This window comes from Mustelus asterias, chromosome 4 (genome assembly GCF_964213995.1).
Source record: "Mustelus asterias chromosome 4, sMusAst1.hap1.1, whole genome shotgun sequence".
In the NCBI taxonomy this organism is placed as follows: Eukaryota; Metazoa; Chordata; class Chondrichthyes; order Carcharhiniformes; family Triakidae; genus Mustelus; species Mustelus asterias.
The window spans coordinates 140,544,638-140,567,882 of record NC_135804.1 but is presented as its reverse complement, the minus strand read 5'-3'; the positions used below and the strand labels follow the sequence as shown (position 1 = coordinate 140,567,882).

At 44.3% G+C, this 23,245-nt stretch overlaps 2 protein-coding genes across 9 annotated transcripts in view; one reads left to right on the top strand and one right to left on the bottom strand.

The window, feature by feature from the left end:
• Positions 1 to 3,029: 3,029 nt before the first annotated feature.
• LOC144492401 (uncharacterized) lies at positions 3,030 to 5,435 on the bottom strand. The gene has a single exon (XM_078210410.1). The coding sequence runs from the start codon at positions 4,930 to 4,932 to the stop codon at positions 3,805 to 3,807; it is 1,128 nt and encodes a 375-aa protein (XP_078066536.1). The 5' UTR covers positions 4,933 to 5,435; the 3' UTR covers positions 3,030 to 3,804.
• Positions 5,436 to 13,975: 8,540 nt separating this feature from the next.
• LOC144493027 (septin-6) overlaps positions 13,976 to 23,245 on the top strand; it is a 67,581-nt gene continuing 58,311 nt past the window's right edge. For 2 of the 8 annotated variants that reach the window (XM_078211824.1, XM_078211827.1), the window contains exon 1: positions 13,997 to 14,086. In XM_078211824.1, coding sequence (XP_078067950.1) covers positions 14,000 to 14,086 — 87 coding nt within the window. In that variant the 5' untranslated portion in view covers positions 13,997 to 13,999. Of the gene's footprint in view, positions 14,087 to 23,245 lie in introns of all 8 variants that reach the window. The other 6 variants (XM_078211829.1, XM_078211826.1, XM_078211823.1 and 3 more) reach the window with 6 other exon arrangements.

Here is a 23,245-nt window from a genome sequence, read left to right as displayed (position 1 = left end):
CAGACAGTGACCCAAGCCGGGAATTGAACCCAAGTCCCTGGCGCTGTGAGGCAGCAGCGCTGAGAAGATCCAATCTAGCTTAGAACATAGAACATAGAACAGTACAGCACAGAACAGGCCCTTCGGCCCACGATGTTGTGCCAAGCTTATTTATTGAGAAAGTAATCTTGCAAGCCCCCATATTCTCAAAACATGCAACTGTTTCTAAAATTATTCCTGAGGTTTTGTCTTACTATTGGCCCTAAATTTACCTTTGGCACTTTGAGTCCGCTTTCTCATTTGTTTCAGCAAAAGAAACCTTGTGAAGCTGAAATAACATTTCATTGTGCTTCCATTATAATAAATGTGGAATCTGAAATTACTTCAGGGTGGCACAGTGGCACAATGGTTAGCACTGCTGCTTCATAGCGCCAGGGACCCAGGTTCAATTCTGGTCTCGGGTCACAGTCTGTGTGGAGTTTGCATGTTCTCCCCCTGTCCACGGGGTTGCCTCACACACTCCAAAGATGTGCGGGTTAGGTTGATTGGCCATGATAAATTGCCCCTTAGTGTCAGGGGGACTAGCAGGATAATTATGTGGGGTTATGGGGATGGGACTTGGGTGGGATTGTTGTCGGTGCAAGCTCAATGGGCCAAATGGCCTCCTTCTGCATTGTTGATTTTATCTGGACAAAGCACTTGGCAATGGAGTTCAGATCAGTTGAAGAAGACAGTTTACTTCAATGCCAAGTTGAACTGTTCCACATCCTATTATGTAACTAATGAAGAAGTTAGGTTGCCCAAATTGAAATTAGGCAAGACAGTCAAAATGTCTTAAATATTACCAGAAAATGGCTAGTCCTGCCAGCTCCAGCCTATAAATTTTAACTTGCATTTATACTGGAGGAAAGAAGAAGACCTGCATTTACGAGCACAAACTTGATTGCCATGGCGAGAGTGATTCAAATTACAATTACACTCTGGCTCTGGACTTACAATGTAAATGGTGTATAACTTTGGTGGTAAACTTTAACTGTGGGTCTCAAAACTTCAGCTGTAGAACAGTGACAACCTAGTGTGCATTATCATTGCAAGTTTGACGTTTATAATTTCCACTTTGCACTGATACCATAGTATTCAGTCTAAATCCAGAGTCAGGGTGCAATCGTACAGTGATTCTCATACATGGCACCACATAGAGCAAAAAAAAAGTTTATTTCCCAACCTGGTTTACAAAATTCCCTGGTGGTCAATTGCAATTCCTCAGTAGCTCTTACAATTGCTTGACCTCAGATTTAAGTCTTAGGAGAGCATGGATTATCCCCTCTGTGAACATTTCATATTTAAACTGCAGGGGGAAGAGTTGTACATACATGTGCTGTACAACTCTATGCCTCTATGATTCTAGAAGAGAGTGTGTGCTTGCTTGCCTGAATATTCTTAAGAATGGTTCAGATCCAGTCACCAGGGAATTATGTTGCATAATACTACTCTAATATTACTTGAATTACAACTACATCAGTAGCTGCAATGAAAACACATTCTACAGTATTTATTGAGTACAGGGCAGCACGGTGGCACAGTGGTTAGCACTGCTGCCTCACAGCGCCAGGAACCCGGGTTCAATTCCGGCCTCAGGTCACTGTCTGTGTGGAGTTTACACAGTCTCCCCGTGTCTGCATGGGTTTCCTCCGGGTGCTCCGGTTTCCTCCCACAGTCCAAAGATGTGCGGATTAGGTTGATTGGCCATGGTAAATTGACCCTTAGTGTCAGGGGATTAGCAGGGTAAATGTGGAGTTACGGGAATAGGTCCTGGGTGGGATTGTGGTCAGTGCAAACTCGATGGGCCGAATGGCACTGTAGGGATTCTGTGAGTAACAATAATTACCTGTTATCTGTAACAATAATTAACAGATACATTCAGTGGTAAATCAGCCACACAAAGCAATCTACATTTTATCACCATGACCAAATATCCACTTTTTAAAACAATGGTAAAATAGTCTAAAAATTGTCCAATGGCAAAGTAATGATGAACAAACACTGAGTAATTTGCACTTTGCTTCAAATATTTGGTTGAAATTTTGAGGCAAAGGACACATATTCCCCCCCCCCCCCCCCCGACTCTCAGTGAACATATTACTGAAATCAATTTGTTAGTACAAAAATATATATGCAAGTTCTGAATAAACAGTAAGCAGAGAAAATGCTGTAAAAACGCAGCAGGTCCTTCAATATGTGCAAGGAGCAAAGACAAATTGACATTTCAATTGTTAACTTTTCATCAGAACTCCAAATGGAAGGTTAATTAAGCAAGCCACTTACAGACTCGAACACAAAGGACAAATGGGTGGTTAATTTCATGTTTAAACTGCAGGGGGAAGAGTTGTACATACATGTGCTTATGTGGGTGGTTAATTGGTTTGAATCGCCTGTAAACGGCTTAATAGAAAAGCAAGAAACTATTAAAAGTTAGAAAAGATTATTGAGTTAGGTGGTGGAAGAGGCAATAAAGGAACAAAACAGCTTGAAACGAGCTGAGATGGAGAAAAGGCTGGGAAAGACGTAGACAATGAGAAAGGGGAGAGGGTGAGAATATTGGGGGGAACTGAAAATGTAGGGAGGTCTGCACTTAAAATAGAAGATTTTGGAAACATGCTCAGGGTGCAAACAGGTCTCAAACAGGCCAACATTCAGATGCAAACTCCCTTGGTAGAAATCTGTTCTAATGAAAGATCCACAAACAGGTCAAGCCATTCTCTACTTTCTCACACACTGGAATACTCAACCCTGTTGGCAGGATATGATATGGTCTGAAACTCAAAATTCCGAGCAAAAATATGGAATATGCAGAAGAAAACATATTCATGTAGAACATGTCTAAACATAATTCATAGCTGATATGCATGAAGATACTAGTTTTTCACAATATATGTTGAAAATAAGTAACAATCTTAGAAGGTTATTTGTTAAGTATTAACATGAAGACAAATTCAAGTTGGCAACTCACTTTTAAAAAAGCACCACATAAAGTCTGGTATTTTAAATCTCGGTACCTGGTTAATTTTATTGAACTGTTAATCTCTATACAAATCATATGAACCAGCATAAGGTGCCTAGGCAATATTTCCACAGTAATAACCGGTCTCAAAAGAACAAGAATATGTTGAAATCCACACACGCTTTGTACAAATATGTTCTAATTACGGGAACTTAAAACGAACCATAGAACAAGGATCAGGCCCTTCGGCCCACGATGTTTTGAAAAGGAAACCGAACATAAATGTTTAAGTTACATTGGTATAAGATGAATGATAATCTTCCATCCTTGTGACCTGTTCCATCACATCTGATCCTGATGTCATCACGTACCGACATGTGCAGATATAGACATGTACACACACACACACGTAGATACACACATATTATCAAAAAGAGCTTTTTCTGGTGAACTTTGGAATCATAAAGCAGCACAATGAGTAGCGGTGCCACTCCTGAACTCCAGTTACACCTCCACAGCGGAGAGATTGTAAATGCACATTTTGGTAAGATGTCAAAACACAAAATACATTCGGAGAGGAAATTTCCTTCAAGGAAAAGGACTAAAATTAAATGCAAACCTTCCAAAATCTAGAGGACAGATTATGAAATGATCTTAGGCAAGTCTTTTGTTTTAGGTAGGCAAGTCTTAATATTTTTCACTGTATCCCAGTACATGTGACAATAATAAATCAATTCTTGTTTTTAAAAAAAATAATTTGAGATGGAAGGTGACCAATTCCAGTTGGAGCACCCAGAGTTTGAGTCTATTGTGGGAGAGGTTTATTAATGGTCCGCTTCTGTTTTTCTCCTCTGCCAGGCAGACGCTTTCAGGAATCTGTGTATTGAGGCAATGATGGAGAAGTCGGCTTTTTTGGCCGGATTGTCCGCCGGCTGCTCCGCGGTGGGGAGGGGGCTTTGCCTGGGGGTCTGGGGCTCTTCCCCCGGAGCCCCCGCCAGCTCCCGCAGTTGGCTGGGCGCCTGGCTGCCCAGGTACTGCCAGGCTTTGCGGCCGCGGTAGTCTCGGACGTCCACGTCGGCGCCGTAGGCGCCCACCAGCAGTTTGATGACCATGGGGTGGCCCTGCATGGCGGCGAGGTGCAGGGCGGTGTAGCCCCCGCCGCCCGCCTTGGCGTTCACATCGAGCGGCCACCGCCGCCCCTCCGCCAGGCGCACCAGCTTGACCAGCACCTCGTCCTTGCCCAGCTTGGCCAGCCAGTGAGTGGCGGTCAGGCCGCTGACAAAGTCCTTCTTGTTGAGCAGGCTGGGCTCCTGCAGGAGCAGCGCCTCCATCCTGTCCCAGTCCCCGGCCGCCGCCGCCACCATCCACTCGTGTTCCCGGGGCTCCAGCGCCAGCGCCGGGGGCCCGGCCGACTCGTCGGTGCCCGAGGAGGACAGGGAGCCCCTGTCGCCGCCCCCCTCGCCGCCCAGGCCGCTCCACATGCCGCCGAAGCCGCCCCAGCCATTGCGGCGCATCAGCTCCTTCAGGCATCTCCGCCTGGCGCCCGGCGAGCTTTCCGCCGCGATTACGCCGTTCTGGCGCCGGCGACTTTCCCGCTGCCTGAGCGAACGGCCGGACGCCGAGGGAGCCGCCGCCGCCGCCCTGCTCCTGCCCGGGAGTGACCCTCCGGGGCTCTGGGGCCTCCCCGCCGCTCGGGCGGGCGCCGGATTTGCGCCGCCGTTGCGCCTGTCGGAATTTTCCGCCGTTTCCAAGAAGCGGTCCAGGAGGTGGGAGAGGCGGTTCACGTCTTCCAGCACCGCGCCGTAGGTCAGCATCTTGCACTCCTCGGGCGGGGGGACGTTCCCGCCGCAATCCGAGGCGGGGGGCGCGTCTCCCGCCGGGCGGAATGGGGCACCCGGACTCGCCGCCACAAGGAACCGGCTCTGGCTCATGTCCCCCAGCTTCTCAAACATTCTCAACTCCCTTCCCCTGCTCGCTCTTCCTGGTAGCAAAGTCCACGCTCGGAGATGAAGTGATACAGAAAGCAGCAGTGGGCTGCTGTCCTAGTTGGTGCCCTTTGTGTACCACGCCCCCGTGGAATTTCCTTACTGTATATATAGAAAATGTATACAGCAGATAGAGAGAGAGAGAGAGCACTGACTGAACTGTGATCCGGCATCCGGAATGCCCCTATGTGTGTCGCTTCTATATCCCTGAATCAGACACACAGCCCCTGCACCGACCTCTGTCTCCCAAATGCAGGCAAAAATTCTTTCACATCTCCTCACATTCATCCAACCTGCTGATCTGGCTTCAGAATTTACCCCGGTCAAAATAAGTAGGTTTAAAATAATCTGCTGAATCGGCTCTCACAGTGGAACTCAGTCACGAGTTTTCTCTCATGCCTTCGGTTGCAAAAGCAGAAGAGAGATTTCTCAAATATGTGTGTTCTTTTCTTAAAAATCCACACGTGCAGTGCTCACACCAGGAAGCAACTTTAAAATAAATCTCAGCTGCAACAGATCATAGAAGAAAACTCTCATCAATTTGAAAGAAATGGGTTCTAAAGTTCAGAAGACTGTAATTTAAAACTTGCTGCTACGAACCGAGCTCTGATTGCAATATTTGTGAATTGAGCCGGAAGGAAAAAACTGATTTGAAATAAAGTAACTGGACAATTTCAGGTTCAGTATCTCTGGCATCCAGCATCTCCTCCTCCAATCATTTGCAGCAATTCACTTGTTATTTATCATATGCAGCTCCTCAAAGCTCACAAGATAGAGGAAGGGTTGTTAAAAGGATTATTAAAAAGAAAAATAGGGTTAGAGTCCTGGAAACAATTCTTGTAAGCCCCTTTTATATAGTAATTTAAATCTTTATTTATAAGCATGTGCAGTAATCACCAAGTAAGAAGTTTAACAACACCAGGTTAAAGTCCAACAGGTTTATTTGGTAGCAAAAGCCATACAAGCTTTCGGAGCTCCAAGCCCCTTCTTCAGGTGAGTGGGAATTCTGTTCACAAACAGGGCATATAAAGATCAGTAATCACCAAGCCAGACAATAGTTCCCTCAGTGGCTAAAGAGAGATCTCTGAGCCGTCTGCTGAATGTTATCAGGAGGCAGTCTTCAATGGTATGAGTCATTGATTGGGGAGCGCAACTGCAGTCCGGGTTCCCGGCAAGACCCCACTTGTGCCAATTTGCTGCACAAAGGCCTTGGCCAGTGTGAAAATAGTTGAGGAGTTTCCAATGTTGGCGTGGCAGCCGGATGTGTGGGCTCTGGGGATCTATGATGAGGAAGTGGTTATTAATGGTGGTGTGCTGGTTCCATTCCTGTTACATAGAAACTATAAGCAGGAGTCGACCCTTCGCACCGGCTCTGCCATACATTTTGATTATGCCACAGGGTCTCTGCTGTCATTCCCTGGCAAGGTGGTCTTAACCATATAGGCTGCTGTGATGGGAGGCAAGCAGCAGATGGTTTGGTAAGGTACGTGTGTAGTGCAGGCTTGGGTTGATCTCAACACAAACTGGAAGAACAAAACCTCTTCTTCCGATTAGGCATGCTGCAGCCTTCTGGACTCATCACTGAGTTCAACAACTTTCCCCTCCATCTTGACTCCAGCCTTTTGTTTTATGTTATCTGGTTCCCCTGACTTGTCCCAACGCAAGCCACCCTTCCCCCACATGATCACTGTTCCTTGTTGTTCAGTGTTTCTTTCACTGTTCTCCTATTCTTTGAGTTCTTTGAGAAGGTGACCAAAGAGGTGGATGAAGGTAAAGCAGTTGATGTGGTGTATATGGATTTCAGCAAAGTGTTTGATAAGGTTCCCCATGGTAAGCTTTTGCAGAAAATACGGATACATGGGATTGAGGGTGATTTAGTGGTTTGGATCAGGAATTGGCTAGCTGGAAGAAAACAGAGGGTGGTGGTTGATGGGAAATATTCATCCTGGAGTTCAGTTACCAGTGGTGTACCGCAAGGATCTGTTTTAGGGCCACTGCTGTTTGTCATTTTTCTTAATGACCTGGATGAGGGCGTAGAAGGATGGGTTAGTAAATTTGCGGATGACACTAAAGTCGGTGGAGTTGTAGACAGTGCGGAGGGAAGTGGCAGGTTACAGAGGGACATAGATAAGCTGCAGAGCTGGGTTGAGAGGTGGCAAATGGAGTTTAATGCCGAAAAGTGTGAGGTGATTCACTTTGGAAGGAGTAACAGGAATACAGAGTACTGGGCTAATGGTAAGATACTTGGTAGTGTGGATGAACAGAGGGATCTGGGTGTCCATGTGCATAGATCCCTGAAAGTTGGCACCCAGGTTGATAGGGTTGTTAAGAAGGCGTACGGTGTGTTTGCTTTTATTGGTAGAGGGATTGAGTTTCGGAGCCAGGAGGTCATGTTGCAACTGTACAAAACTCTGGTGCGGCCGCACTTGGAGTATTGCGTTCGGTTCTGGTCGCCGCATTATAGGAAGGATGTGGAAGTGTTGGAAAGGGTGCAGAGGAGATTTACCAGGATGTTGCCTGGTATGGTGGGAAAATCATATGAGGAAAGGCTGAGGGGCTTGAGGTTGTTTTCGTTAGAGAGAAGAAGGTTAAGAGGTGACTTAATAGAGGCATACAAGATGATCAGAGGATTAGATAGGGTGGATAGTGAGAGCCTTTTTCCTCGGATGGTGATGGCTAACACTAGGGGACATAGCTTTAAATTGAGGGGTGATAAAGAGTAGTAAGGGCGTGGAATGCCCTGCCTGCAGCAGTAGTAGACTCGTCAACATTAAGAGCATTCAAATGGTTATTGGATAAACATATGGATGATATTGGAATAGTGTAGGTTAGATGTGCTTTAGATTGGTTTCACTGGTCGGCGCAACATTGAGGGCCGAAGGACCTGTACTGCGTTGTAATGTTCTATGTTCTATGTTCTATGAACACATTCCTACCTTTGCCACTACTAATACCTTTCTGTCCCTAATGGCACCATTAACAGCAACTTTGTCTCATGTCCATCGTATCTTTGTCAATCTCTCCTTAACTCCGACTTATCTCTAACTTTCCATTCTGCCCCAACCCCATCTCCAAGTATATAATTCATCACATTTCTATCTCTCTTCAGTTCTGTAGAAGAGGCATGTGGACTCAAAATGTTAACTGTGTTTCTCTCTCCACAGCTGTTGCCAAACCTGCTGAGTTTATCCAGCATTTTCTGTTTTGATTTCAAATTTCCAGCATCCGCAGTATTTTGCTTTGATTTGGGTTGACGTAAACTTTCTCCCGGGACTTTCTTGTGGCCAGCTTATGTTAGGGGTTAGGGGTGGTGGTTGGTGGGGTGGTATAGTGGACGTTCGTTCAGGACTGGGAACCAGGGGAGTTTGAGTTGATCAGAGGGTATCCAAGAGAGTACATATTGTTGTGGTGAGCTGGGTATCTATGAGACTGGTGTGGGATGAGTTGTACCATACTGGTGTACAATACTCTGCAGTCAGAGTAGATAATGGCAAAAGCTGAGGTCCTTAAGGTTTGAGTATCTGCACTCCATGAAGAGCCAGCAAGTTTACTGAGGAGGTTGTTTCGCGTTTTTACCATTGCTGCTGTCTTGCTCAGATTTGTTTTGCATGTCAGTGCTTGGTCAAGAGTGACACCAAAGTAATTGGGATGTTGTTCGTGATTCAATCACTTACCATCCATGGAGATGTTGAGCTCCCTCCTTAAAATGAATATTTTTCCTGTCAGCTTTCTCCCAGCCTTCCTCAAGGATTATATTAATCTACCATTGTGCTATAGGTGCTGGCGTTGGATATCACCAAGGTATTTGACCATGGAAGGCATCGTAGTTGAACCAGATTGTGATCTTACCCGACTTATGTGTACATGCGCATTTTCCAGCAGAGGCCAGTGTTATGAAATGGCCACACATACTCGAAGAGCAAAGGTATAAGTCCCTGCTCCCTGCCACGCCCTTTCCCATTTGAAATGGTAGGGGATAATCGTGAATCAAACCATTGGTAGATGTTTAAACTTAAATTATACTTGATACAGGTTGGTGCTAGTTCTGGCTATTGGTGTTTTATAAAGGAATTTGTACTCATGTGTTAACACTTGACATTTGGACCATGGTTACACTGAAAACACCACTCTCAGTCTGATATGGCTAGAGTATGATATGCAGTCAATAAATCCCAGTTATATTGCCCAGTTAGGTTGCCTTGCGTTCAGACACAAATGGCTGGGTTCTTTGATTTGATTTTGATTTGATTTATTATTGTCACATGTATTAACATACAGTGAAAAGTATTGTTTCTTGTGCGCTATACAGACAAAACATACCGTTTATAGAGAAGGAAATAGAGTGCAGAATGTAGTGATACATTCATTGCTAGGGTGTAGAGAAAGATCAATTTAATGCAAGGTAAGTCCATTCAAAAGTCTGACAGCAGCAAGGAAGAAGCTGTTCTTGAGTCGGTTGGTACGTGACCTCAGACTTTTGTATCTTTTTCCCGAAGGAAAAAGGTGGAAGAGAGAATGTCTGGGGTGCGTGGGGTCCTTAATTATGCTAGCTGCTTTGTCGAGACAGCGGGAAGTGTAGACAGAGTCAATGGATGGGAGGCTGGTTCGCATAGGCAGAACAGGAGCCATACCAAGCTGCGATACAACCAGAAAGAATGCTTTCTATGGTGCATCTGTAAAAGTTGCTGAGAGTTCTGATTCCTTAATGCTACTTTTACAATGGTGCATTCCAAAAATTGCTTTATTGCTGTACAATAGGGCCTGAACCTTTACATCTTTCATCCAGACCAACTTTCTCACCTCTTCTGATGATGTCGACTATATTGGTTTATGAGTGTGGTAATGTTAGTTGGAAGCATTCTCACCTCTGAGTCATTAAGTTTTAAGTTCAAATCCCACTCTGGGATTTGAGTACAAACATCAATCATAGAATCCCTACAGTGCAGAAAAAGGCCATTTAGCCCATTGAGTCTGCACCGACCACAATCCTACCCAGGCCCTATTTCCGTAACCCCACATATTTACCCTGATAATCCCCCTGACACTAGGGTCAATCAACCTAACCCGCACACCTTTGGACTGTAGGAGGAAACTGGAGCACCCGGAGGAAGCCCACGCAGACACGGGGAGAATATGCAAACTCCACATAGACAGTGAGCTGAGGCCGGAATTGAACCCGGGTCCCTGGTGCTGTGAGGTAGCAGTGCTAACCACTGTGCTGCAAGGCTGACGCTCCAATGCAATACCGAGAGAGTGCTGCATTGCTAGAGGTGGATAAACCTGTCTGCCCTCTCAGCTGGCTATAAAAGTTCACATGGAACTTTTTGAGGAAGAGGCAAGGTGTTACCCCTGGTGTCTTAGCAACATCACAAAAAAAATGATCACATTGCTGTTTGTGGGAGCTTGCTATGCGTAAATTCGCCGTCGCCTTTCCTACATTACAATGGTGATTACACCACAAAAGTAATTCATTAGTTGTTAAGTGCTTTGAGATAAGTGCTTTACAAATTGCTACTCATAACCTGCTATAAAACTGTCTACATTCTGACCCTCCATTTGCCACAACATTTCTGCAGGCACTGAATTGCTCAACTGCACTCTGACCTCCACCTTTGATACACAATAAAATCATTGCTCTCTCATCCTTGCCGTTGCCTGGCCCTGATTTCTGCTCCCTTAAGCCCATGGGACACAGACTTGAAAAGATATGGCGGATAAGTTATTTGTCCATTCACCGCAGATCTGGATGGACCACAGACAGCACTGTCGCATTCTGTTCTCATCTGCTGAAACTGCTCACTATTCCATCCTGTAATGTAAAGATTACCCCTTAAGAACCATATTTGGGGCAGCATGCTGGCACAGTGGTTAGCACTGCTGCCTCGCAGCACCAGGGACCCAGTTTGAATTCCCAGCTTGGTCACTGTCTGTATGGAGTTTGCACATTCTCCCCGTGTCTGCGTGGGTTTCCTCCGGGTGCTCCCCACATTGGATGTGATTTGTGACTTTGTGACTTTGATGATTGGTGTTTCAGTACAGTCATGATGTGGAGGTGCCGGCATTGGACTGAGGTAAACACAGCAAGGAGTCGAACAACACCAGGTTAAAGTCCAACAGGTTTATTTGGTAGCAAAGATGTGCGGGTTAGGTTGATTGGCCATGTTAAATTGACCCTAGTTTTGGGAGGATTAGCAGGGTAAATATGTGAGGTTACGGGGATAGGGAGGGATTGTTGTCTGTACCATAGGGATTCTATGATTCTATGATTGAGACCATCTGATAAGCTGTCTCTGTCTCTTGCCTGTCTTCATTAGCCCATGTGGCCAAACTATCTCTAATGCTCCCCACTACTCTAATGCAGAACTTACTTCTTTCTCGAATTTCTCTTCTCTCTCCTCTCATGCCATTTCTGAGTTCAACGCCAGTTCCCTCAATCCCTTTCCTATTAAACTGCTGACTACTCAACATCCCCTCCTGGTCCCCATCTTTGACGATATTGTGAATGCGTCTCTGTCCTCATTGTCCCTCTCCTTCAAATCTGCTGTAATCACCTCCCCCTCAAAGCAACAACCCTTCACCCTACCATCCTTCAACCTTGTTTTTCCCTCCAAGATCTTTGAACCCATGCTTGCCCCCCAAATACATGTCAATTTCTACTGGAGTAGAATCTCTCCAATTAGGTTTTTTCCCTGCCACTGTACTGAAACACCAATTATCAAAGTCACAAATCACATCCAATGTGACTGTGACAATGATAACCTTTCCCTCCGGCTTTTTTTTCTCAACTTGTCTGCAGCCTTTAACACACTTTCACCACCCCATTTCCTCCAAAGCCTCTCTGCTGTCATCCAGCTGGATGGAACTGCTCTCATCTGGTCCCATTCTTATCGTAGCCAGAGAATGACTTGTGATAGGTTCTCTTCCTGTTCTTGTACTGTAACCTCTAGTGTCTCCCAATGACCTTTGACTCCCCTCCTATTACTCATCCAAATGCTGCACCTCAAAGTCAGCATCCGAAAGCACAGCATAATCCTCATATATATGGCAATGGCACGCAGCTCAACCTCACCACTGCCCCTTTCAATTCCTTACACTCTTTCTAAACTATCAGACTGCCTACACTTCTCAGAATGGCACGGTGGCACAATGCCACTGCTGCCTCACAGGACCCAGGTTCAATTCCAGCCTCGGTAACCGGCTGTGTGGAGTTTGCACATTCTCCCCATGTCCGCATGGGTTTCCTCCCACAGTCCAAAGATGTGCGGGTTAGGTGGATTGGCCATGCTCAATCATTCAATTAGTGTCAGGGAGATTAACATTGTAAATGTACGGGGTTACATGGACAGGGCCTGGGTGGGATTGTTGTCGGTGCAGACTCGATGGGCCAAATGGCCTCTTTCTTCAAGGTGGGGATTCTATGATACTAGATGCCAAGATGGAGAGGACATTTGGTAGAGGTATTCAAAATCTTGAGCGTAGATGGGGGAAAAAATGTTCTCATTGAAAGAAAAATTGAGAACCAGAGGACACATATTTAAGTTACATAGCAAAATAATTAATGGGGGTGGCATGATGGCACAGTGGTTAGCACTGCTGCCTCACAGCGCCAGGGACCTGGGTTCGATTCCCGCTTTTGTCACTGTCTGTGCAAAATCTGCATGTCCTCCCTGTGTCTGTGTGGATTTCCTCCAGGTCTCTGGTTTCCTCTCACAGTCCGAAAGACATGTTGGTTAGGTGCATTGGCCATGGTAAATTCTCCCTTAGTGTACCCGAACAGGTGCCAGAGTGTGGCGACTAGGGGATTTTCACAGTAACTTCGTTGCAGTGTTAATGTAAGCCTACTTGTGACAAATAATAAATAAACTTAACTTAAAACTTAAACTAATGGTGACACGAGGAAAAACTCTTTTTAAGAGAGTGTTTAGGATCGGGAATGCAGAGTGTGGTGGAGCAGATTCAGATGTGGCTTTCAGCAGGAAATTGGATAAGCACTTGAAGTGAAAACAATTGCTGGGTTACAGGGAAAGGGCACGAAAGTGAGACTAGCTGAGTTCTTACTGAGAGTCGGCACAGATACCATAGGTGTTATAGTCATTTACTGTGCTGTCGTCATTCTATGGTTCAAATAGGGCGGTGTGTGGGTCAAACACGTAGGGTCTCATTTAAATAAAAAAAACAAGAAATCAGATATGTGGCTTATTGTGTCCAGTAGAAGGGTGAGTCACTGTGCAGGATAATGGGTTAGTCATTATTTACTGTAGGAGGTATAACAACTTTACACTGTAGTTTGCGTCAACCCAGTCAGACAGCTAAAGGTTAAGCACCTTTGATGCTAGTTGTAGGTGCTGGCTGCTCTGTTACCGCTTGCACCATCACCCACTGAATTCAGTGGGAGGGGAAAAAAACAACTTTTTAAAAAAGGCAACTTGCAACACTCTGAAGTTGTGATGACGCCACCACTGTGGCATTAAAGCACTGAAATTTCCGCACCTGTTCTGCGGCAACTACAGGCTCAAGCTGTTGCACTGCAATTTTTATTTTTAAAAAGCCGAGTCAAGAAACATGCCCCAAATAGATCCAAATATTTGTCAGTTTTAAGTTAGTTTGCGACTTTATAAAGCATAAATAACAAAGTTTTAAAATCACGTTGAAAGCATTGGGAAATAACCAATTTGTGACAATTAGATGACTATTCCAGTATAAGTTTGTTGTTGATGAAGGAACAACACAATAATCCCTTTAAACTGAAAAAAGTAATATTCACAGAAAAACAGATACTTCTTTCCGCTATTCTGGCAACAATGTGTCCAACGGGGACGCGACCATTCTGAAAAGAGGGGACGCCATCCGCATGCTGATAAACATTTGACTGCATAGGGGAAGGCGAAGGGCAGTCCGAAATGCGGATTGGGATGGTAACACTCTGTACTGTTATCACAATGAATAATCTGCCAACAAACTCTGTTTGGGGTGGGGAGGCAAAGGTTGTGGCTGCCCCTATCCCCCCCCTCTGGGCGCAGTGGTAGCGGCCAACATGTATCCAGTGCCTGTGGCTGGGATCCGCCAGCTTCTTGTTAGCGGCGGATCGGCAATGGCGGCGGTAGAAGTAGCTCGGCAGATGGTGAGTGAATAGCTTCACACTCCTTATCCCGATCTCCTTTACAAAATCAGCTCTGGCTAAAATGCATGGGGGTTTCTCTCAGCCCTTGGCACGCAGGCTGCATTTTGTGTTTTTTTTTAATGATCGCCCCCGGGTTGCTGGTCACCTCAGCTATTGTTCACTGAGGAAAAGTGGGGGTGGATGGAAGAAATGCGCTGGGCGTTGGCTTCTGAGGCGAATCTTAAAAAATGCAATTAAAATAATGATTCAAAAACGATAAGGTAAATGAGAGGGGAGAGACACTGCCTCCCTCCCGCCATTTTCAGGCAGGGTTGCTCAGACCCGTTGTAGGTGGAGAGGGATCTTATTCTACTGGCTTCCTATAATGCCACCTGCACTTTCATAACTGTGCTTTATATATACACAATTAAACGTATTGGCTTTCACTTGTTCAAATCGCACAGCTGAGGGGTAACCGTGACACGCTATTCATGGCCAGTCCTTTGCAGTTCACACCCATATAACGGTTTCTATAACTGATATATTTTACCTAAATGTTAAAGGAGACACGATTGCCCTGTGCGTTATTGCACCGTCACTCTTGGTGCTTCGATGGTTCATTAAAATGCAGCTTTGCATACTGCGAATGCTGCACACCACTTGACTGAGATTCAGCAAGACGGTTGAGATTGTTATATGTACATAAAATGTGTGCTGTTAGGAGCAAGGAATAATCTATGAAGGGGGTACGTGTGGCTGAAAGGATATTGAAGCATTGCTTTTGTATTTTAAGGCGATCTTCTAAATTGTGAGATTTGTTAAGTAGTTGGAATATATTCAAACCCACTTTTATTTGTTGGCAATTTTAATCAAAACAATTTTGGCTCTGTGAGGTTGTAACTGAAACATGCAATTTAACTGGTGTGATTTAGGGTGTTACTTCGCAGCATGCTGTGGAGAATAGTGGAGACTCACCAATATCTGTTGTAATATGTAACTCACTCCTGGCCAGCCATCAAGGCTCTATCACTGTAAGTTTAGGGTCATCGAAAACTCTGCCTGTGTCCTAACCCCACCCTCTTTCCCCCCCCTCCCCCCACCCCCCACCCTCTTTCCCCCCCCTCCCCCCACCCCCCACCCTCTTTCCCCCCCCTCCCCCCACCCTCTTTCCCCCCCCTCCCCCCACCCTCTTTCCCCCCCCTCCCCCCACCCTCTTTCCCCCCCCTCCCCCCACCCTCTTTCCCCCCCCTCTTTCCCCCCCCTCCCCCCACCCTCTTTCCCCCCCCTCCCCCGTGCTCACAGACCCACATTGGTTTCTGTTTAAGCCGTGCCTCAGTTTTTAAAAAACTCCAATCCTTGCCCTCAAATCCTTCCACGTTCTTGCCTTCCTAGTCTCCTCCAGCCTCCACAACCAATATTACCTCTAATCTACAGAGCAATCCAGGAGTCCCATGCGGATTGTGCAAAAGTCAGCCCCATGGAAGTACCAGCACAAAAACATTTAAGCAGGCTATGCACATAAAGTAATCACTGGTGAGCTCAAAAAAATGGAGAAAAGGTTGCCAATAACCTTCTGAGATATCTACTGTGCTTTAATTCTGGTTTCTTGAGCATCGGTCTGATAAGCGCACACATCCCCGGCCTGGGTCAGCGTTTGTTTGCATGTATTAGCTCTAGAATTGCCACCGTTATCCGAGTAATGGTTGGAGCGAACAAAGATTGTTCTTGAGCATCGCCAGTTTTAATCACTCTATCCTTGGTGATGTGCCTTCAGTTGCCTGCTCTGCAAGCTCTGGGATTCCCTGCCTAAACCTCTCCATTTGTCTACCTCCCTTTCCATGTTTTGAGACACTGCTTAACCCTTTGACTTGGCATTTGGCCATCAGCCCTAATATCTCCTTATGTGGATTGGTGTCAAATTTTATTCTATAATGAATGCTCCTGTGAAGCACCTTGGGATATTTTATTACATTAACAGTGCTATAAATGCAAGTTGTATATTTAAGGGTTCTGATGGCTTTAAAACTTATGGTAATTTGGGTCAGCAACACATATATTCATTTGAGTTGGTGAACTGGGGTTTGCTTTCTAAATCAATGGTTCTGTAATGGAGTTCAGTCATTTTGAATTTCTCGTGTCGACAAGCTTGCTGTTTGGCGCTCACTTTCAGTTCTCAACACTTGAGTCCTTTTTCCATACAGATTTAGTGTGGTTCGGTGCTTATGAAAGTTCCCAGTACTGTTAGACAGGCTGGCCCAGTGAATTCTCCACGTGTTCCTCTTTAGTATGTTGTGAAGAGATTAGCAGGTGGCTGTCAGTAAGATGTGGTGGGGGGTGGGGGGTTGTGTGTGTGTGAGACATGGGGTAAACCCGAGATTGTCGCTAAAACATCAAAGCTTCCGAACCATGTTGGGTGTTCATCAAGGTGAAAGATGTTAATGTTGAGAAACGTAATATTGCATTTTTTAAATTTTAGTTTGTTCCTTGGCTGTGGTGATGTTGCAATGGCTACATTAATTGCCTTTAGAAGTTGGTGGCGGGCTGCCTTCTTAACCAGTCTTTGTGATGACACTCCCACGAAGTTAGATTGGGAATTTCCAGATATTGACCCAAGCGGAGGAGGCTGAGGGGAGACTTAATAGAGGTTTATAAAATGATGAAGGGGATAGATAGAGTGAACGTTCAAAGACTATTTCCTCGGGTGGATGGAGGTATTACAAGGGGGCATAACTATAGGGTTCATGGTGGGAGATATAGGAAGGATAATCAGAGGTAGGTTCTTTACGCAGAGAGTGGTTGGGGTGTGGAATGGACTGCCTGCAGTGATAGTGGAGTCAGACACTTTAGGAACATTTAAGCGGTTATTGGATAGGCACATGGAGCACACCAGGATGATAGGGAGTGGGATAGCTTGATCTTGGTTTCAGATAAAGCTCGGCACAACATCGTGGGCTGAAGGGCCTGTTCTGTGCTGTACTGTTCTATGTTCTATAATGTAGGAACACCAATTTATATCCTCAAGTTACAATAGAATGTGATTTGGAGATTATAGTATTTCCGGGGTGTTGCTGCTCTTGGTGATTGGGATGGGGAAGGGGGGGTGATGGGTGACTAAAGTGCTGCAGCATTAAGCTTGATGAATTGAGTTTCTGAATGTCGTCTGACAATCCAAGGATGTGTTGCAGCTTGGTAACAGATGCCTGGATATTTGTTTTTAACTGAGAGCTCTATTTAATTTTATCATTGGTATTTGTCCCTTCCGTTGGTACTGCCAAGTTTTCCATTATAGCCACTAACCCTTTGCCTTTTAAGTTTTGCTGTGTGAGCTTGCATTATATGGCAGGAAGAATATAGTTGTAATAGCATTAGCTGGCAGAGTGTTCATTTGGAAGGAACAGTTATTTGCATGTCTAGAATTTAAAATATTCATTGTTCATTTAATATGTTAATCTTTCACAGTATTGTGGGCAAATGGCATTCTGTGGGTTTCCAGTGTGATATAAATAAATTAATAAGACATTAGCACCCTGTTTAGTTGGATATGTATTTAAATATTGAAGGTTGCATTGTTGTATTTGGAAGGAGGAAAGTAATTTTGGAAATGCTGAAATAGTTGAGGCATAAAAGAGAATCCTGAGCTTGATTACCCTGAGTGGGGAATACATGAACTGTGGCAGCCTGCAGTTTTGTCCCTATAGTCTTGGGGTAATGGAGTGAAAATTTGACCTTGTTCCTACCTTGTGGCTCCTGCTGGAAGTGTGTAGATGTGGATGTTGGGTTCTGTTGTTATTCTCCATGTGTACGAAAAGTGCACACACAGCCTGACACCTGTTGTGTTCACATGGTTGCTGCTTTGTTAATGCATTAGAGTGCGCCCATTACCACAGACAAGGAGTCAAAACCTTTTCAGTGAGGGAGTGAAAATTTACAAAGAACATTTAGAAAAGAAAAATGCAAAGGTTGAGCCTTGATGTCCAATATCAAGTTCTTAACAGCTGTAGACTGTGAATAAATTCCCTCATCAAGGAGAAAAATGTAGTTGTCGGAAGAGTTTCTTTCAGTCAATCTTATGACTTCCACTGGGGGCATTTTCTCAGTAACTTCATTGCAATGTTAATATAAGCCTACTTGTGACTAATAAATTAACTTTACTTATCACTAACTTGATAAACTCTGAAGCATGTCAGGGATGTGAAACTAGATAGAAAAACATTGAAGAAATATCATGATGAGATCTCTGGTAGCTTGTGTATTTTCTGTGTTACCACTGAGGAACATGTTTAAATGAGTAATCAGTATTCTGTAATTTGATTTCTGTGTCTGTTTGCACTGTTTGAGAACAGATATCCACTCCATCTGACGAAGGAGCTGTGCTCCGAAAGCTTATGGTATTTGCTACCAAATAAACCTGTTGGACTTTAACCTGGTGTTGTGAGACTTCTTACTGAACATGTTTAAGCCATTGTTTTTTTTGAACTTCATAGTTATGACAGCACTAAGCCAAAGTTCTATTCATCTATTGCCAAGTATCCTGTTTTCAGTTCTCTTGCCGCGTTCAATTAACAGTAATTGCATATGTGTACTGCTTCACTCTACAGTTTTGTTTTTATTTGCTGTGTACCATACCTCTAGTAAGAAGTCTCAACACCAGGTTAAAGTCCAACAGGTTTATGTGGCACTAGCTTTCGGAATCTCAGGCTCCTTCATCAGGTGAGTGAGTCCTCACTCAGGTGAGTGAGTCCTCACTCACCTGATGAAGGAGCCTGAGACTTTATGCCACTTTATCCCGAGATCTTAATAACATTTTGCACATTAGGCCTTCTTGCCGTGTAAGCTTAATTAGAAAATGATAATTAGGAATGAGTCAGAGTGTGCTGTTCATTCCCATTTCAAAGAAGACTGCTCGGTACAGCACTTAATTACCTTTTTTATTTCTGATCAAAGTTTTCAGCTTTCTCTCTCCAGACTATGCTGAACCTTTTAATCACAGTTAGCTATTGCATTTGCAACATTCTCTTATTCCCACTTTGCATCCATGCCACTCTCTTTCCAGCCACCCTCTACACCCAGTCTGATTTCCCTTTTGAGCTTTTGGAATGAAATCAGGAAACAAAAAATGTATTTTCATATCCAAGATCTAACCTGGTTACGTGTAGCTGTTGCCTGATCTGTGCAGTGTACTTCTGACCATTCCTATATACCTTTAATAAAGCTCATGTTGTCTCACTGGAAGTTGACAGTTTATACTCCATTCCAGCACTGAGATTTCCCCTTGCATAGAATTTACAGTCCAGAAACAGACCATTTGACCCAACTGCATTGTGCTCCTCAAGAATACCCTCCCGCCCTACAACTGCAAATTTTTATATTCCTTTCTCCATCACATAGTTATCCTAAAAACAGCCGCACTCCTAGCCTCAACTATTCCCTCTGGTAGCATAGAAGTCATAGAAACCCTACAGTGCAGAAAGAGGCCATGTGGCCCATCGGGTCTGCACCGACCACAATCCCACCCAGGCCCTACCCCCATATCCCTACACATTTACCCACTAATCCCTCTAACCTACGCATCTCAGGACACTAAGGGGCAATTTTAGCATGGCCAATCAACCTAACCCGCACATCTTTGGACTGTGGGAGGAAACCGGAGCACCCGGAGGGAACCCACGCAGACACGAGGAGAATGTGCAAACTCCACACAGACAGTGACCCAAGCCGGGAATCGAACCCAGGTCCCTGGAGCTGTGAAGCAGCTGTGCTAACCACTGTGCTACCGTGCCGTCCCATGTTCCACATTCAAATCACTCTGGGGGAAACAAGTTCCTCCTGCCTTCTCTATTGGATTTATTAGTGGGCATTTTTTATTTATGGGCCCTAGTTTTAGTCTGGCCTATCTGTCTACACTTCCCGCTGCCTCGGCAAAGCAACCAGCATAATTAAGGATCCCAAGTACCCCAGACATTCTCTCTTCCACCTTCTTCCGTCGGGAAAAAGATACAAAAATCTGAGGTCACGTACCAACCGACTTAAGAACAGCTTCTTCCCTGCTGCTGTCAGACTTTTGAATGGACCTACCTCGCATTAAATTGATCTTTTTCTACATCCTAGCTCTGACTGTAACACTACATTCTGCACAGTCTCGTTTCCTTCTCTATGAATGGTATGCTTTGTCTGTATAGCGTGCAAGAAACAATACTTTTCACTGTGTATGCTAATACATGTGACAATAATAAATCAAATCAAAAGTTAAAGACCTCTATCAGTCATCCCTGGACCTTCTCTTAAGAGCTTCAGCCTTTTTGATAGTTATTGTCCAGCATTAATATCTAAGATGATCCAGATGTGAGTATTTTAACACAAACACAATGAGTCATACAAGCATGACTATTTCCTGTTAGCTTCTGGTGAACTAAATACTCGACGAGTGCTTGGCTGAGAATGTTTTTTTCCAGAGGGTTTCTGGTACCTGCATTTAGTCTAATACTGGAAAATCTAATCAGATTGAACAATTGCATCGACTGATGCTTCAGTCTTACTTTAGATTCGGATAAACATAACTCTGTGCAAATTCATAGCCTCCTCAGCACACAGTTTTGAGTAGAGAACTAAGTACAGAAGAACTGTTGAGAAGCTAGTTCTGGGCAGAACACAGGCCATTTTGTTAGTCCTTTGAAAACTACATATGGTAGAGAACTGGAGCACACATTAGACACACTAGCCTTTCTCCTCTGGAAGCCAGCTGTAAGGGCCTTTGTACGAAATGAGTTTGGGCTGCCACAATTTGCTGCACTTGACCTGGGGTTGCTTGATACTGGCAGTAGATATCTAAATTGAGAACATCCCTTGTCTTAACGAACATCTTTTAAAAATGTAGTGTATCCGCAACTTGTATGAATTGGAAAGGTAGCTTCATAAGTCAAAGCAAATACAGAAGTTTTGAAAAGATTTGTCAGGACTTGATCTTCAAAGTATCAAAGCTGGAAATTTATAAGCAATCTGCAAAGGTCCTTCACCAAACAGCAGTTAAACTTATTGATGGTTTGAGTAGACCACTTCCTCGGATGATAATTTTAAAGAGAAAGGCGAGAGTAGCAGCCAAACCCAGACAATGAATATATAATGCTCTGATGCATCTGACCAGCTCTGATGAGGGGTCATCCAGACTTGAAACATTGGTTCTATTCTCTCTCCATAGATGCTGTCAGACCTGGTGAGATTTTCCAGCATTTTCTGTTTTTGTTTCAGATTCCAGCATCCGCAGTATTTTGCCTTTATTTATAATGCTAATTATTTTTGAAAGTATCATGCATGCAAAATGTGCCAGCCTTGTATTTTTGATTGTCTCGATAATGTTAACGTCATTCATAAGACATTAGCAAAACACAACTTGGCTTTGCGATTTTTCAGAAAAAGAGCTTGTTATTTTGTTCCTGCTTTGCTAATCTTTGATGAGTTGAGCAGGAGAGCAGAGTTTACACGCAGCTGCCAAATTACTGAACTTGCCCCCCGCAAATGGCCAACAATATACTGCGGAATGTGCTTTTTGGACCACTTCCCTCCTATCACCTGAGCAGTGATCTTGGTTAAATGCAGTTCTGCCTCAGCAGCTTAAAAACCTTACCCCAGATAAAGCATGCACAGTGTCATGGAGCAGTATCTGATGAAACCGGATTACAGTTTCCAGTTTTTCAGTGCTGTATAAATTCCGATACTGTTTAAGGGCTTGGTGTGGAAATTCATTTACTTCTTTCTTGAGCGTTCTTCAAACTGTGAAGCAAAGTGTAATGGCAATGACTGTGTAAAACAGAAACTGCAGGGAGTGTAAAGAGGAAACAGGAAACCACACAAACTGTCTTTCCGTCTGCCTAGTCTGCCTCTTTATTTCTGATTTGAAATCACCTTGTTTAACGTCTTGCGGTGCATTGCTTACAGATTTGTTTTGTAGATGAAACTTTAGTGAAGTGATATAGCTTTTATAATGGAAGATTGCTTTTTCCAGTGCCAGCCTAACATCAAGGCCGTTAAAAGGTACCCCCGTGGAATCACATTGATTTGGACCTCAGATTTATCATAATTAATTTGTTTCCATTTTTTTTTTAGAAAGGTGGAATGGACTGGGAGATAGAGTTCTTCAGATTGGCTCACAATGGTGATATATCTCTCACTATAGCATTACGCCCTGTGAGCTAGTGAAGATTTCTGATGCTCCAAATCATTCCATCTGGTGACATACGAAGGAATTTCAAAATTTACCAATCTGTGTCAACTGAAGTTAAATAATTCCTGGGACAGACTTACTGAAAAAGAGGAAAAAAACTTGTATTACCAGAACTTTTTGCCATCCTGTTCCTATAATCACCACCTGATTTATTCCTTGACCTGCAGGGCTGGTTAGATCTGTTTGTTGTCTAAGTACACCCGACAATGTAATTTTATGTACATTCTGTTCGCTGCTGTCTTGGTCCAGTCGGTAACTCACTTGGGTCATAAAAACCTCAGAAATATGGGATTGTGAGCTGAAACTGCACTGTGGGTCTTGACCGTATAATCCAGACTGACACTGCACTGCACCGCTGAGGGATTGCTATATTCACAGATGTACCATTCTTCTGTTGGCCTCATTTCATGGTTCAGGTGAATGTCAAAGATCCATTGGTAGCAATTGAAGAACGAGGAATTTGTTGGGTATCCTTCCTACCACCAGCGTCAAAAACAGATTAACCGGTCATTCCTCTCGATGCCACTTGCAGAGCAGCTGCTGTGGCGAAAGGGACTCCAATTCTTTGTACGTGAGTGCTCAGAGAAGTTTGAGGGATATGGATTTAAATAAATCCAAGAAGGTTTCCATATAGGATTAATACAGAGAGGAATAATTGTGCTCATTCCCTCCATTTACAATTTAAAACATAATCTTTCTCCTTTCATTAATTCATACAATTGCACTTTAAATGAGTCTGAGTTGTCTCCCCGATCCTAACAGAAGCCAAGTGTTAACATCTGTCTCATCTGTTCTGAATTTTTCCCTCCATTACTGCCTTGTTCCCGTGTACTTGACTTGGTGTGCTCTGGATGCTGATTTAAGATCCCATTCAATCCACCTCCTTTCAGAGCTCAGGAGCTGGTCTGACCAGGGAACAGTTTTATGTTTGGAACCTTCCATGTCCCCCTCGACTGACCGAA